This window comes from Wasmannia auropunctata, unplaced genomic scaffold, assembly GCF_000956235.1.
Source record: "Wasmannia auropunctata unplaced genomic scaffold, wasmannia.A_1.0 LD336078.1, whole genome shotgun sequence".
NCBI lineage: Eukaryota > Metazoa > Arthropoda > Insecta > Hymenoptera > Formicidae > Wasmannia > Wasmannia auropunctata.
Genome location: NW_012026812.1, coordinates 4,310,225 through 4,323,067, shown reverse-complemented (window position 1 = coordinate 4,323,067; position 12,843 = coordinate 4,310,225). Strand labels below are relative to the sequence as shown.

At 34.3% G+C, this 12,843-nt stretch overlaps 2 protein-coding genes across 8 annotated transcripts in view; one reads left to right on the top strand and one right to left on the bottom strand.

Moving 5' to 3' along the window:
- Positions 1 to 1,840: 1,840 nt before the first annotated feature.
- Positions 1,841 to 12,467, top strand: LOC105449025. Of its 6 annotated transcripts, none has more exons than XM_011688001.1 (15): positions 1,841 to 2,104; positions 4,129 to 4,221; positions 4,394 to 4,543; positions 4,628 to 4,788; positions 6,138 to 6,214; positions 6,321 to 6,430; positions 6,514 to 6,728; positions 6,817 to 6,925; positions 6,996 to 7,093; positions 8,184 to 8,247; positions 8,321 to 8,399; positions 8,497 to 8,724; positions 8,900 to 9,005; positions 9,089 to 9,317; positions 10,359 to 12,467. In XM_011688001.1, exons 4-15 carry the CDS (start codon positions 4,646 to 4,648, stop codon positions 10,497 to 10,499), a joined length of 1,599 nt encoding a protein of 532 aa, XP_011686303.1. In that variant the 5' UTR covers positions 1,841 to 2,104; positions 4,129 to 4,221; positions 4,394 to 4,543; positions 4,628 to 4,645; the 3' UTR covers positions 10,500 to 12,467. The 6 variants fall into 6 exon arrangements, with proteins under 6 accessions (XP_011686303.1, XP_011686302.1, XP_011686301.1 ...); XM_011688000.1 differs by having other exon boundaries at positions 1,841 to 2,113; XM_011687999.1 differs by having other exon boundaries at positions 1,841 to 3,121.
- Positions 11,337 to 12,843, bottom strand: part of LOC105449028 (GPI transamidase component PIG-S) — a 24,723-nt gene continuing 23,216 nt past the window's right edge. For both annotated transcript variants that reach the window (XM_011688005.1, XM_011688006.1), the window contains one exon: positions 11,337 to 12,609. In XM_011688005.1, coding sequence (XP_011686307.1) covers positions 12,447 to 12,609 — 163 coding nt within the window. In that variant the 3' untranslated portion in view covers positions 11,337 to 12,446. The remainder of the gene's footprint in view (positions 12,610 to 12,843) is intronic.

The window sequence follows — 12,843 nt, the reverse complement described above, 5'->3', positions numbered from 1 at the left end:
AATTGTGGATACAGCACAATTAGCAATACGGATACACGTATGTACACATCACGTCCACTTGCGATGATCATCTGCACGCGTCACAAACGCGTACGCTCATCTAAATAACGACACTGATAATTCCTTTTTTATTAAGCAATGGAAAAAATGGATTAGAATTTTTTAATTTACTTCTCATTAAGGATAACAACGCTGTAAAGTTAATTAATGAACGCAAATAATGAAACACCTTGTGTATATTATATATTATATATTATATTAATCGTAAATTACTTTAATGTCATACCTATACGCTATAGATTGCAGATTTGTCACCCCCGTACGATATACATATGTATATCTCTGTATGTATGTACATACGCATGTATATGTACGATGTATATTATATATACATAATATAATATAGATCATATATATACCTATTATATTATACGAAAATCTATTTTTTTAAATTAAAATTGAAAGTCTGGAAGACGAATAATTAATTGATTAATTCTAATAAGAATTAATCTGTGTTTAGGCGCAAAACTCGGATTTTTAAGCGGTTTGACCACATCACGCCATACCGCGCTGCTCGAACTCCCATACCATATTTGATCAAAAACGTCGCGCGCCGTGACTGACTATCCCTTTTACTTCGTCATCATGCTCGCCGTCGTGCTCGCGGTCGATACGTTAATGGATCACTTTTGATTTAGTAATACCAAGCTGACTCCTATATAGATCTACAGAGCTAATTAATCATGTCTGCTTTTATTTAATTCGTACGTACGTTACAGCTGATGCGCGGATCGGTGATTCAAAAAGAAAGATTTCAATAATTTTGTGCAGACATGATGTAAGAATAATTTTTAAAAATATATTTTAAATACCAAAAATAATGGAAAGAAAGACTATAAATAGTTCTAAACCATGTACTCATTTCCGAGTTATTAATAAAAATAGGGCACTGCAGTGAGATGGATAAAAGAATTAAGTCAAAATTAATTTAATTAATTTATTAATATTATTTTAATTCAATGACAATTAAATCGCATGTTTTGTTTTGTCTAGTATATATATATATATATATATGTATATATATATATATATATATATATATTAGTGAGATGTCTAGTTGAAAATATCTTAGATTAACCATGTCTCACAATTGCAGTAATGTTCGATCGATTGAATTCCTGTATATAATAGGCTTTAACAAAAAGTTTCTATTTTTTTGTAACAGTTAATTTTATATTTTATATATTATAATATATATCTAAAATCTTATAACTTAAATATGAAGTAACAAACGTAAACTCGACATATTTATTATTTATTTTTCTTTAATATCTCTAATCATTTGTGATTTATGGAAACTAGATAATTATGACTTGGTATTTCGCAATAAATTCTTTTTAAATTATAACACCGTGGCAAAAGTATAACGACTTTGCTTTTATGACCAATATTTTGAAAAAATCTCACACGTTTGCTTGCACCGCGTCAACAGAAATTCCGACTGAATGAAATAGAGCAATTTATTTTATTCACGTTGCTACTATAATTTGTTGTTAGCACACTTGCATGCGCGCAAAAAAAAAGACAATTATAAAGTCCGTGAAGTGATGTTACTCCGCGTATGATGGTATCGGTCGAAAATCGTTCATGATTGCATTGGGCGTGACTTTGATCTACGCGAGAGTATTTTTTGAATCGTGGCGCGCCCGCGCGCCAAATCGATCTTTGCAGATGCGACGGCCGATGACGTCATCGTCGCGCGCGGAGCGAAGCGGAGCTCGGAGCCTTAGGTGCGTGTACAGTCGGCGTCAACAGGCGTGTTGTATGACTTGTATGTATGTATACGAGTCAAACCACAAAATTCAAGGTCCTCGAAGGCGCGCGTGCGTGAGCACGAGCGTACAGAACAGAACTACAGACTACTGCGGAGGCCGGAGCGGACTGCGCGGCGGAGAGTGCGGAGCGGCGCAACGGTTCGCGCGGAGAGTCTGTGCGACTTCACCGTGTGCCGTGTGTGACATCACGCTTCATTGTTGGAGGTTTACGTCATTCCCGAGTCTGCTCGAAGTGTCGCGGCGCGCGCGGAGCGGAGACGACGCGGACGGTACGGTCGGTACGTCGAGTGCACGCATGCACGCACGCTTGTACGCACGCACGCACGCACGCATGCAGGCAAACAATCTCCTTCTCTCGTCTGTTCTCTTCGCGGGAAAGACAACAAGCGATAAAATGTCGCCCACCTCGTTGTCGCTGACTCGAGCTGGGAGATCGAATCGCTCGCACGCTTGCTCCTGCAGTGTCTGTCGCGCGTAAAACGGAAAGAAAGCGTTCGCGTCTGGAAGTGTCGCGTACAGGAGGTTTGCGACTGTTACTTGAAAAAAAAAAAAAAAAAAAAACAACAACACTTGGTGTCTTTGCAAAAAGAAACTTATTTCCGTTTGGAGGAATATGTCAATGCGCTCGACGTGTTGAAATAGCCGCTTAAAGTTTCCTAATATGTCATAAAGGAGACTCGGAGATTGTTATATCAATATATATATTTACGAGTGAGATCCGCGCGCGCGTCGAACGACTTCCGCAAGTTCCGCGCGATTCGTCATCGCGTCGTATTGCACATTGTCGATTAGCAGCAAGACAGCCCAGTGAAAATGTGATTGACCATCATTCGTCATCCATACGGCCCTTCTTGATCACCACTGTCGTGGCACCGTGTGATCCATCTTCCTCTAACGCACGATACGACGACGGCGACGACGACGACGACGACGACGACGCTGCCGGCGCGCCTCTCTTTCATTTTAAATATAACAGTGTATAAATAAGTATGAGCAATAGCGGGAGTGCGCGGCGAGGCTCTTCGCGTCGCCACTGCTGTTGATTTTTCTCCCGTCCGCGCGCGCGGATACGCGTTGTTTATCAACGTGCTCTGCGCGCCAGACAGAGATAGATGTCGATGGAGTACGAGTGAATGAGAGCGAGAGCGAGAGTGTAAACGAAACGTTGCGCGTCGTCTCGTCGGATCGGCCGCACTCGGAAAATTGTGACTTCTTCCATTTATACGTCGTGCTCATACGGTGTTCTTTGTGCTCTTTGGCATACGACATCAAACACCTGCATCAAGGTTAGTTGTAAACTGTAAACGCTTTGTTTTTCGATATTCTCCGCGCGCGCGATCCCTTCGATCTCTCTGCAGCTTGCCGAGTCGTCGCGTCAACGAAGATGATAGGACAGCGGACGATAAGCGACAAAAAAACAGAAGAGAGGAATGCGAACGCGCTTCTAACGAATATTATATATATATATTATCTAGTAAAATCTAATTTGAATAGAGATTCTCTCCAATCGACACACTTTATCGTGTTAAAATAGTGTTGATCGACTTGAAGTAGATTTCGTTAAAATTATTCAGTCAGCTTTACATTTATGTCAATAATCTCTCACGTACAATAATTCTTTTATTGAATGTGTTCTTGTAAAAAGTAACTTAATTATAATTTAATTTAATCGATCGATATCGATGATTCTATGGCCTATATGCTATATATAATATCTGCAATTGCCTCTAATGCTTTCGTAAAGAAATGACGGAGAGGTGACGTGAGAAGGTGGTTGGTTGTGTAGTATGTAATACCTATATGTGTATACACAACAAGTATCCGTCAGTTGTGATCTTGAAACGGTGACAATGGTAAACTAGCTGCTGACAGGAGCGCTCGAACCGTTCAACTTTCTTTACAATTATTTGTGATGTGAAAAAACTTTTTTTTTTATTTTGCAAATTATTTGTATGGTTCAACGAATCTGTCATTAATTAAGAAATATGGGCAATAATGTATGTACATGATTATATGACGGTGTACATTTTTGGGAAATATAGTTAGTGGAGTAATCGTGATATAATAATTCGGCAAAAGTGAAAAAACATCACATAACTATACATATTATCAAGTTCTCTCTCTCTCTCTCTCTCTCTCTCTCTGTTTCTCCCCCTCCTTTTCCTCCCCTCTCTCTTCCTTTCTCCCTCCTTTTCACTTCCCTTCCTACTGCTTCCTACTTTCCTCATAATTTGAAAATTCTAATTAAACAAACATTTAGATATGTTAAAAATTTCTTTGTGTTTTTGTTTAGGTGAGCTTGGAACATTTTTAATTAGAAGAGGATAAAGCTTTATTCTTGATAGCGATTTAATGTGCTGGCATGTCTGACAAAAAAATCATCAAGGTTAATATAATTGTTATATTTATAATTAAAGAGAATCTGTCAATTACTAATTATATGTAGGCTATATATTATGTACCGTTATATGTTGTAAATATAAATTTCTCTGTTTAATGAAGCAATTTTATTTATTTTAATCAGAGAAATCTTATAATATTTCTTATTTTTTTTATAGAAAAGCTTGAAAGTCCTAGCTGAGAAGAACATAGATATGTTTATATTTCCAAAAGTAGGCATTTAAATTGGTTGCAGTTTTAAATAATGAGGAATATTTATCGTCAGATATTGATCAAGCATAAACTTAACGATCACCAGTATCTCCAATGTAAGTGTAGTAAATTTTTTTTCTTATCTGTGCATCTAATTTTTATTTGGCTAGTAATGCCAAGAGAATTGCTTATTGTTGCAGATACAAGAAATATACGTGATGCTGTTGCTTCCAAATTGCTTGCAGCTCTACAACAAGCTGCAGCATGATGCTGAAGATTGTCCCGAATATACCGATGCCTGTATAATGTTAGAAGAATTTTGCATATTTGCCGCAGAACTGGCACGTCTGTGCGAGCGAGGGTAACATAAACTTTACAATATATTGACAGGTTTGACTTTGTTAGGTAGCATCTGAGTAGCGGTGACGATCAAATATATTTCTTTTATACAGTAACGGCTTCCATTCGTCGCAAAGAAACGTAATTGTTATTTGCACTAGAGCAAATTATTTTTTTCTGTGTACATACGTATCTTTGACCAATCATTAGGTGAACAGAAATCTATATGTTTCAGGCAAAGGTATTGACCATTTAATTATGATTATAGTGGGAATATTTAAAAGCGATGATGAAACGCAACGCAATGTCTGTCATTACAAAATTATTTGATATTTGGAAGTACGTTCAGCTACAAAATGATTAATCCGTGCCATTAACTAGTCTAATACATTATATTACCACACTCTGATGAAATTTATCATTGATGATTCATTTTCATCTCCTCTGCTATACAGATTGATATAATTTCATGATGTGGAATAACTATTTGTAATTATATGGAATAATTATTTGTACTTAAAAATTTGCAGATTAATTGCACGCACAGTCGCACACCACACACGTATTAGTCATTGTTTTGTGATTAGTTGTATATTAACGAGTTGAACGAATACATTTGTTTAAATCGTATCATTTAAATTCAGATTATTTATTTAGATAATTTTATATGATTAAAATTTAGAGAGATTATTTTTTTTAAATCGACAAAAATGTAACCAATTATATTATAAGAAAGAAAATGAAAAAAAATGATTCAAATATATGTGACCTAATAATAAGAATAAGAAATATAAAGACTAGCAGTTTTGTCCTATACTTTTATAATTGCAGTTCTACAATTGCACTTTTTTCCGTAAATATTGAAGAGAAATTTAAAAAAAAAAAAAAAAACTTTAAATCTAAACAAAACTTATTAAAAAAGTTTTACAGTAAATTTATTATAGTTTTAATAATCACAAAGTAAAAAAAAGTGTTTAAAAACATAATTTCGATAAACATTTTCTGAGTGATAAAATTTTTTTATTTTAACAAACAGAAAAACATATTTTTTCTCCTAGAGGTAGTAGATAAGATACCAAAATTTATATTTTCATGCATAGTAAAAATGGTAAAATTTATTTGAATGATTATGATCAAAATGATGAAGAATGAAAAACTAACAAAAGTTTATTCCTAATCATAGAATTTCACGAGTCAGTCTATGTATACAGGCACTGTTACGTGCGGTCGAATAAATAGAAAGGTCACTTAATTATTAAATCCTGTCGCAAATATAATGGTTACCCTGTCGAGTGTGATAATACTGGATTATTATATGAATATGAAAAGATTGAGATTATATTACATATTTTTATTCTTGGCCTCTTTTAGAACAACAGTTGTTCCTATGAACGCCTCTTGCTCATTACACGGTGATGGAAAAGGCACTAATCACAAAACTGGCTCAAGTAAGTGGCAGCAAATAATAATGTGCTTGTAGTTTTTCAGGCGTTGTTCAATTGTGTCATTGAGGGAGTCTTAATTATTTACTTATTTAATTGATTAATTTTTTAGAAAGGATGGCATATGAGGTATTTTTGGGCGGGTCTTGTAATCCAACTACCTGGAGGTCAGACATAGCCATACCGACTCTTCAGAATCTTGGCATTACTTATTATAATCCTGTAAGTAGATTATCTTCCTTGTTTTCTTCATAATTGCACACGTGTTCTTCTTATTGCAATTGAATTACGTATGTATCTCGCAGCAAGTGTCACAATGGGGTCCGGAATTAATAGCCCAGGAATACGAGGCAAAACAGACGGCGCGAGTCTTACTGTTTGTTATTGACAACCAGACGCGCAATAGCGCGGGCATCATCGAAGCAGCTCAACTGGCAGCTACACGTAGCGAGTCCTTGGTTCTTGTCATTTATCCGTATCGTCAGGGACAAACTATACTTGGAGAGACTGTTTCCATGCAGTATGTTTCATGTGATTAATTGATTTAATACTACTCAGTTCGATTTTGCTATGATTTTTCTCTTCTCAATACATATTTTATTCTTCAGGGAATATTATGATTTGATGAACGGGTTATTAGTGCTTCAATACCTAATGGAAAGGCAAAGGATACCAATATTCGAGAGTGTGTCAGTTGCCCTTCACTGTACGTCCAAGGTAATGGCTCTAATTAACAAACAGATTTTTCTGAATTAATGATTAATATGCATGTATTATGTATACATAGATGTTACGTGAAAAGATCAATGTGCAGGATTGCATGAACACTGAGGATGGCATCAGACCTATAAGAATCTCGCTTACTCAGAATGGAATGGATACAGTGTAAGTTTCTATTCAATGTAATGGCCTAGCTATGTTATATGTAAACATATGTAACTTAAAAACTTAATATCTTGATAAATAGATGTAACGAGAATTAAAACAAACATGTATCATTATAACTTATGTCCGGAAATATCATCGAAAATAATCTGGCAGCGTGTAACATTATTTGACAAGAAAGTGACGATATCTAAAAGAGTTATGAGATTAAAATCATAAGCAAAAGTAAATCAGTCAACAATAACAGTTTTTATTCATATTAATTTAATAAGAAAAAAAGATATATTTGGAAAGTAACAAAAATTGTATTCTTTCGAATTAACGTGTTTCTATGATACTTGTCTCATGTCACTAAGCATCTATAGAATTAAGTCTTAAGGCTGTATAAGAGATGGCTTTCTGACTGAATCTTGATGATGAGATGCATTCGGTACATAAAGCAGCATTTAAATAAATTCATTAATTAGATTCTAGAAAGGAGTCTTTAAATGGAGATTTGTTGATTAAAGTGCTACATGCTAAGATGTACATAATGATTCAGAACAAACGTTTGCTTGTATTTCTGACTTAATTCTTGGACAATTTTTCTTTTTCTAAAATTTAAACTAAGCTTTTTCTACTAAGCTTAGTTTTGAATAAAAAGAAATAATTTGCTTATTATGAGTCAAGTACAGGAATAAGAGTGGCGCGACAATTTATCATCAGACGCGGTAACTTATTTGAAATGCCTGCTGTGATCAGCTGATCGCGCGCGCGCGCGCGCACGCATACACATTGTTGCATTGATTTGCTATTTATTTATACATTCTAAAAAGATAAATGTGAGAATTGTACTTTCTACAATCAACTAATCGTGCGCGCGTACGAGAGAAAGTTGTAGATCCGCGCATGTGTATATAACTCTCGTATATTTTTTAATTTGATATTCACGAAGATATTTTCGAACAAAAATATAATTAAATAAGAGTTGTTTGTTCTGATTCTGATTTCCAAAAGTTGCTGAGAATATATCTCAATATGTGAAAAAATAGAAGAAATAACATAAAAAGCATTTACAAATAATTTATAAAGAAATTTTGTTACACGACAGAAAATTGCGGGAAATTTTCAAATCTATGGACGTTAATGATAGTGGCACAGTAAAATTGGGGGAAGTATGTACGTTTTATTACATCAAGTATTTTGAAAAATTATCCATCAAAATTAATACAATTTTTTTATTTCTAGGTTTGGGTGATGTTGCAGTCGAACACAATGTGCAACACTTTATCTCTCTCGGATCTGCTCAACACAGTAAATAAGTCCGGTAATATTTGCGTATCATATTTTTATGGTGTTTAATAGAGAGATTTACGTTTTGAAAATAAAAAAAACTATTAAAATACGATATGTTTGCCGCGCAGAAATCTACAGGACATTGATAGATGGATTTCCGGCAAAAGATGACCCAACCGAATTACGAATCAATTTCGAGCAGTTTTGCGTTCTAGCAAGCGAGTCGTCGTGGATGCGGACGAAGAGTAATGGCATCTCTTGCGAAAGTGAGATACCTTCAGTATGGAATATATTATGTAGGAAGACCTCAAATTTCTTGCGCCGAGTTATCGTACATCCTTTTAATCGCTTCCTAGGTATTTCTGATTTTCAACAATTTCCCACGATCTTCAATATACTCACTGTCTACACTTCTTGCCTGAATTTTCCATGTTCTCACCTTCCAAAATTGAGCACCCGATTTCATCTATTTAGAGCAGGTCAAAAACAAAAATCTTTACGTTAAGTTGTCAAGATTTAAACTTTTTTCAGATTGGACCAATTCCTTTGTACAAGAGTTCGAGAAAAGAGATATTTATGTTGGCGTAGTCAGTAAAGATCTGTTTTGGTTAGAATCTTCCGCAGTACCATTGATAGAGTGAGTATCAGTATCAATTCAATCACCTGATAATCACCTCTCGTCCGATTAAACATAGTCTCTTTTTATTTGCAATTTTCTAGGTCAATGAAATTGTCTCTATACCGACCAAACTTGAACGAATACAACATAAGAGTATTGCCGCAAGAATTGCAGAAGATAAAGAACTCACGACTGATTCTGTTAATAGTGCCGCAGCATTCACGCGGCATCGCCATTATGGCATTGGCAGCTCACTTGATTGGACTGCGCGCTAAGCTCGTCCTCTGTGTTCAAACTCTTCCTGAGGGTTCTATTGTGTCTGATGAACAAGTATGTCTGAGTATACTTTATCCACACACTTGCTCCTTTGCTCAACACACACACACACACACACACACACACACACACACACACACACACACACGTGCGCGCACGCGTAGTATAATTAATATTAGTGTATAATGTATGTTCAATTTTAACAACAAATCAACACGCGGAATTGATTATCAAATAATTTAAAGCTCCTGATTAGTCACCGCGGACATATCGTGATGTCATAAGCGAGAAATGACAAAGTAAAAGTTTCTTGCATACCATTTTCAAATAAAGAGAACTTGAATGAAATAAAAAGATAAGATTGCTTTACAAAACTTGGTAAAAATGGGTGGAAGCTGTCCTCCCCCCTTCGAAAATTGGTAAAAGGCATGTGAAGTGAAGCCTGTTCAGGTAAGAAAGCACGGTTTGACAGCTGTTGAAAGGAGCGAAAAACTATTCTTTTACGTATAAAATTTAAAGATAACATTATTTTTCATCCATTTTTACAAATTTGATAAATACGAGACAAGCCACATTTTCACAATTAAGCATAATAACGAAATGGCATGCAAGATAAAATTTTATTGTCAACACTTTTCACAATAAACTTCGTTGTACAAGAACGTCGTATGTCGGTATTGTAAGCAGTAAGAAATGATCAATCACAGTCGAGTATTCTCCTTACACATTCGACTGTGATTGATAAATTCTTACTGCTTACACGATACTGGCATACGACATATTGTAGAATTCTTACGGCTTATGACACCGACGTATTGTAAAAAAGGCCTAATACGATGAACAATGTTCTGATTCCTACCTATCGCCATATTGTGCCAAATATCGTATGATTTGGAGTAATTAATAGTAATTAATATATGAAACTAACTCTTTCATATATTACTGAACAAAGTTGTGTGATCTATGCACATTTGCTTATATGTATACATTAAAAAAAAAATTTTTACTACTACAGTCACCTTTACTCACGTTTACTATTATACTTTTACTATAATAGAAATGTAATATTATTATATATTTTTTATTCATTTCTAGTTGACTGAACAAGCCCGAAAAGATTACAACCGGGGGAGGATGTACCTGTCGGACTACGCAACGCGTGAAGGTGTACCTGTTTTTCAGAATATCGCTGATGCTTTGCAACATGCGATACAATTAGTTCAAAGTCCTTGTTGACTTAATTGCTCTTTACTTTTTTTTTCTATCGTTTCATACAGATAAGCTCATTAGTTCGACAACTAATTTATTTTTATTCTTAACAATGTCCAGCTACCATGTTTGAGATCTATGCAAACATACCATAGGTATAATGATGATGATAATGCCGTATTATCATTATTATGTCTATAAAAAGCGATTGTTAATTATATAGCAATTCATCCCGTTATGCGTTGGATACAATTGCTAATAAGCCTGCTTTTTCTCTGATAATGTTGCTTATCGTTAATGTCTCATCAATATCTAGCTGTACATAGTATTATCACTATTGTCATTTTTAAGTTCTTGACAAAGTTAAATCACATGCAATCAAAAGTTATTTACGTCAAGATATATTCTATTTATTGTTAAACTATTTGTCATGAACACAACATTTCTGAAGCAATTATTTTTACTTTCGTTGATCGTTATATATGGTCCTTTTATTTTTTATTTTATTTCTAAAAAATATATAATTTTATTGATTTAATGAGTCGCGAGCAGCTAACCATTTTATTATTTAGTTATTTTTAATTATTATGTTCTCTTATCGAATGACGTTAAAATCCTCATTTAATTATTATAGAACAGTAAAAAAGAAAAGCAATCTCTCACGGTAGATGGACATATACAATTTTTCTCTCGTTTTTTTTTTTATAGTAACTTAATGTTCGTAATTTTTTGTAACCTTTTGGTAACGTGGTTGAGGATTGATATATATATATGTGTATATAAAACTCATAATTGTCTCTAACGATCTAATCAAATTATTAACTTTTGAAATGTAATCAAGGAAGGATGCGAGATGGAAGATGTGTGGGATTTACTTGTATTTTGAATGCGTGGTACATATTTCGACTGACAATGAGTATATACACGCACACGCGCACAAACCGCGCGCATGCAGTATGATAAATAGGCGTTCTTAGCACATTTCAACCCGCAAATGTAAAATTTCAACTGCCAATGATAATGAGAATTTCAATAAGAGAAACTGTACCTTTAAATTAAACAATTAAATTTAAATCAGTGTATGTACAACATAGACCTATATAAGTATGGATTGACAATAGAAGCGAAGTCGTGATCAACGCGCCATATGTTTTATTGACATGCGTTATGTATATTTTTTGAGAAAGAGAACCTACTAAAAAGTACGTTTCTCTCCAACCTCTTATGGACTGGATGCTTATACAGAAACTACAGCACATTGCCAGTTCATACTTGTAAGGTCTATGATATACGTACGTATGTACGTACGTACAACATACGTACAACGTATGAGTGAATAAAAGTGAGTAAAAGAAAAAAAGGAGATCGAAAGGACAAGCGAGAACGAGATGTTAAACTATTCAATACCTGCGAATTGCTCGAAATCTTGCTCAGAAATTTCATAGTTTAAAGAAACAAATGAAAAAAAAAGGAAGTGGATTGAGAAAAAAATCGTTCATTATATTCTTTTGCATCATATCACTTTACCTTATACAAGTAAATTATCAAACATTTTTCTTTTTGAAATAAAATGAAGCTATTACTATTTCTCACGCCCTTTCCTTTCGACATCTTTCTTTACACGAAATCTTGTACACGAAATCTTGATGTATTGACTGTTATGTGCGACAGCGAGTAAAAATTCTTCGAATTATGCTCATACTTAATGATCATTAAGATTATATGATCCCGATTATAACGGAATCGATTTTAAGTGTGCCTAAATTTATGTGTTACATCCCAATTGTGTTAAAGATACTCGAAATACGATACGTTTAACGTCACACGCGTGAATAAAAGCTTATATAAGAGCCTCTGCATGAAATTATATGCTTATTATCGCTACACGTCATTATCTTTTGATCGAAATGATTTCGAACGAGCAATCGCACGATTGTACTGGATGTAATATATTATCAGTCGGATAAATGACTTCTATTCGGCTTTCGGTCTACAGTCCTCGTCATTTTTATTTTCTCTATGATCTACCCTTTTTTCTGTATTATACTTTCCAGGGAAGTAGTACCTTCGTATATTCTTGAGCGATAACAACACCGGTATCATAGCCGGCAGAAATAGAGGAATGTACACGGCGTACCTGTAATATCGCAAAATTATTTGTAATATAATTTAAAAAATATATGCTAAATTTTCATAATGCTTTCTATTAATTTTATATAAATCTAAGAAAATTCATGGAGAGAAATTGAACGAATTTTTTTTTCTATGTTACATTGAGAATGGACCGTTGTAATCATTTCAAGTTTTAGACAAAAATATTTCATAATTTTATATTGTATATATTATAACATATAATTCAAATTATATAGTA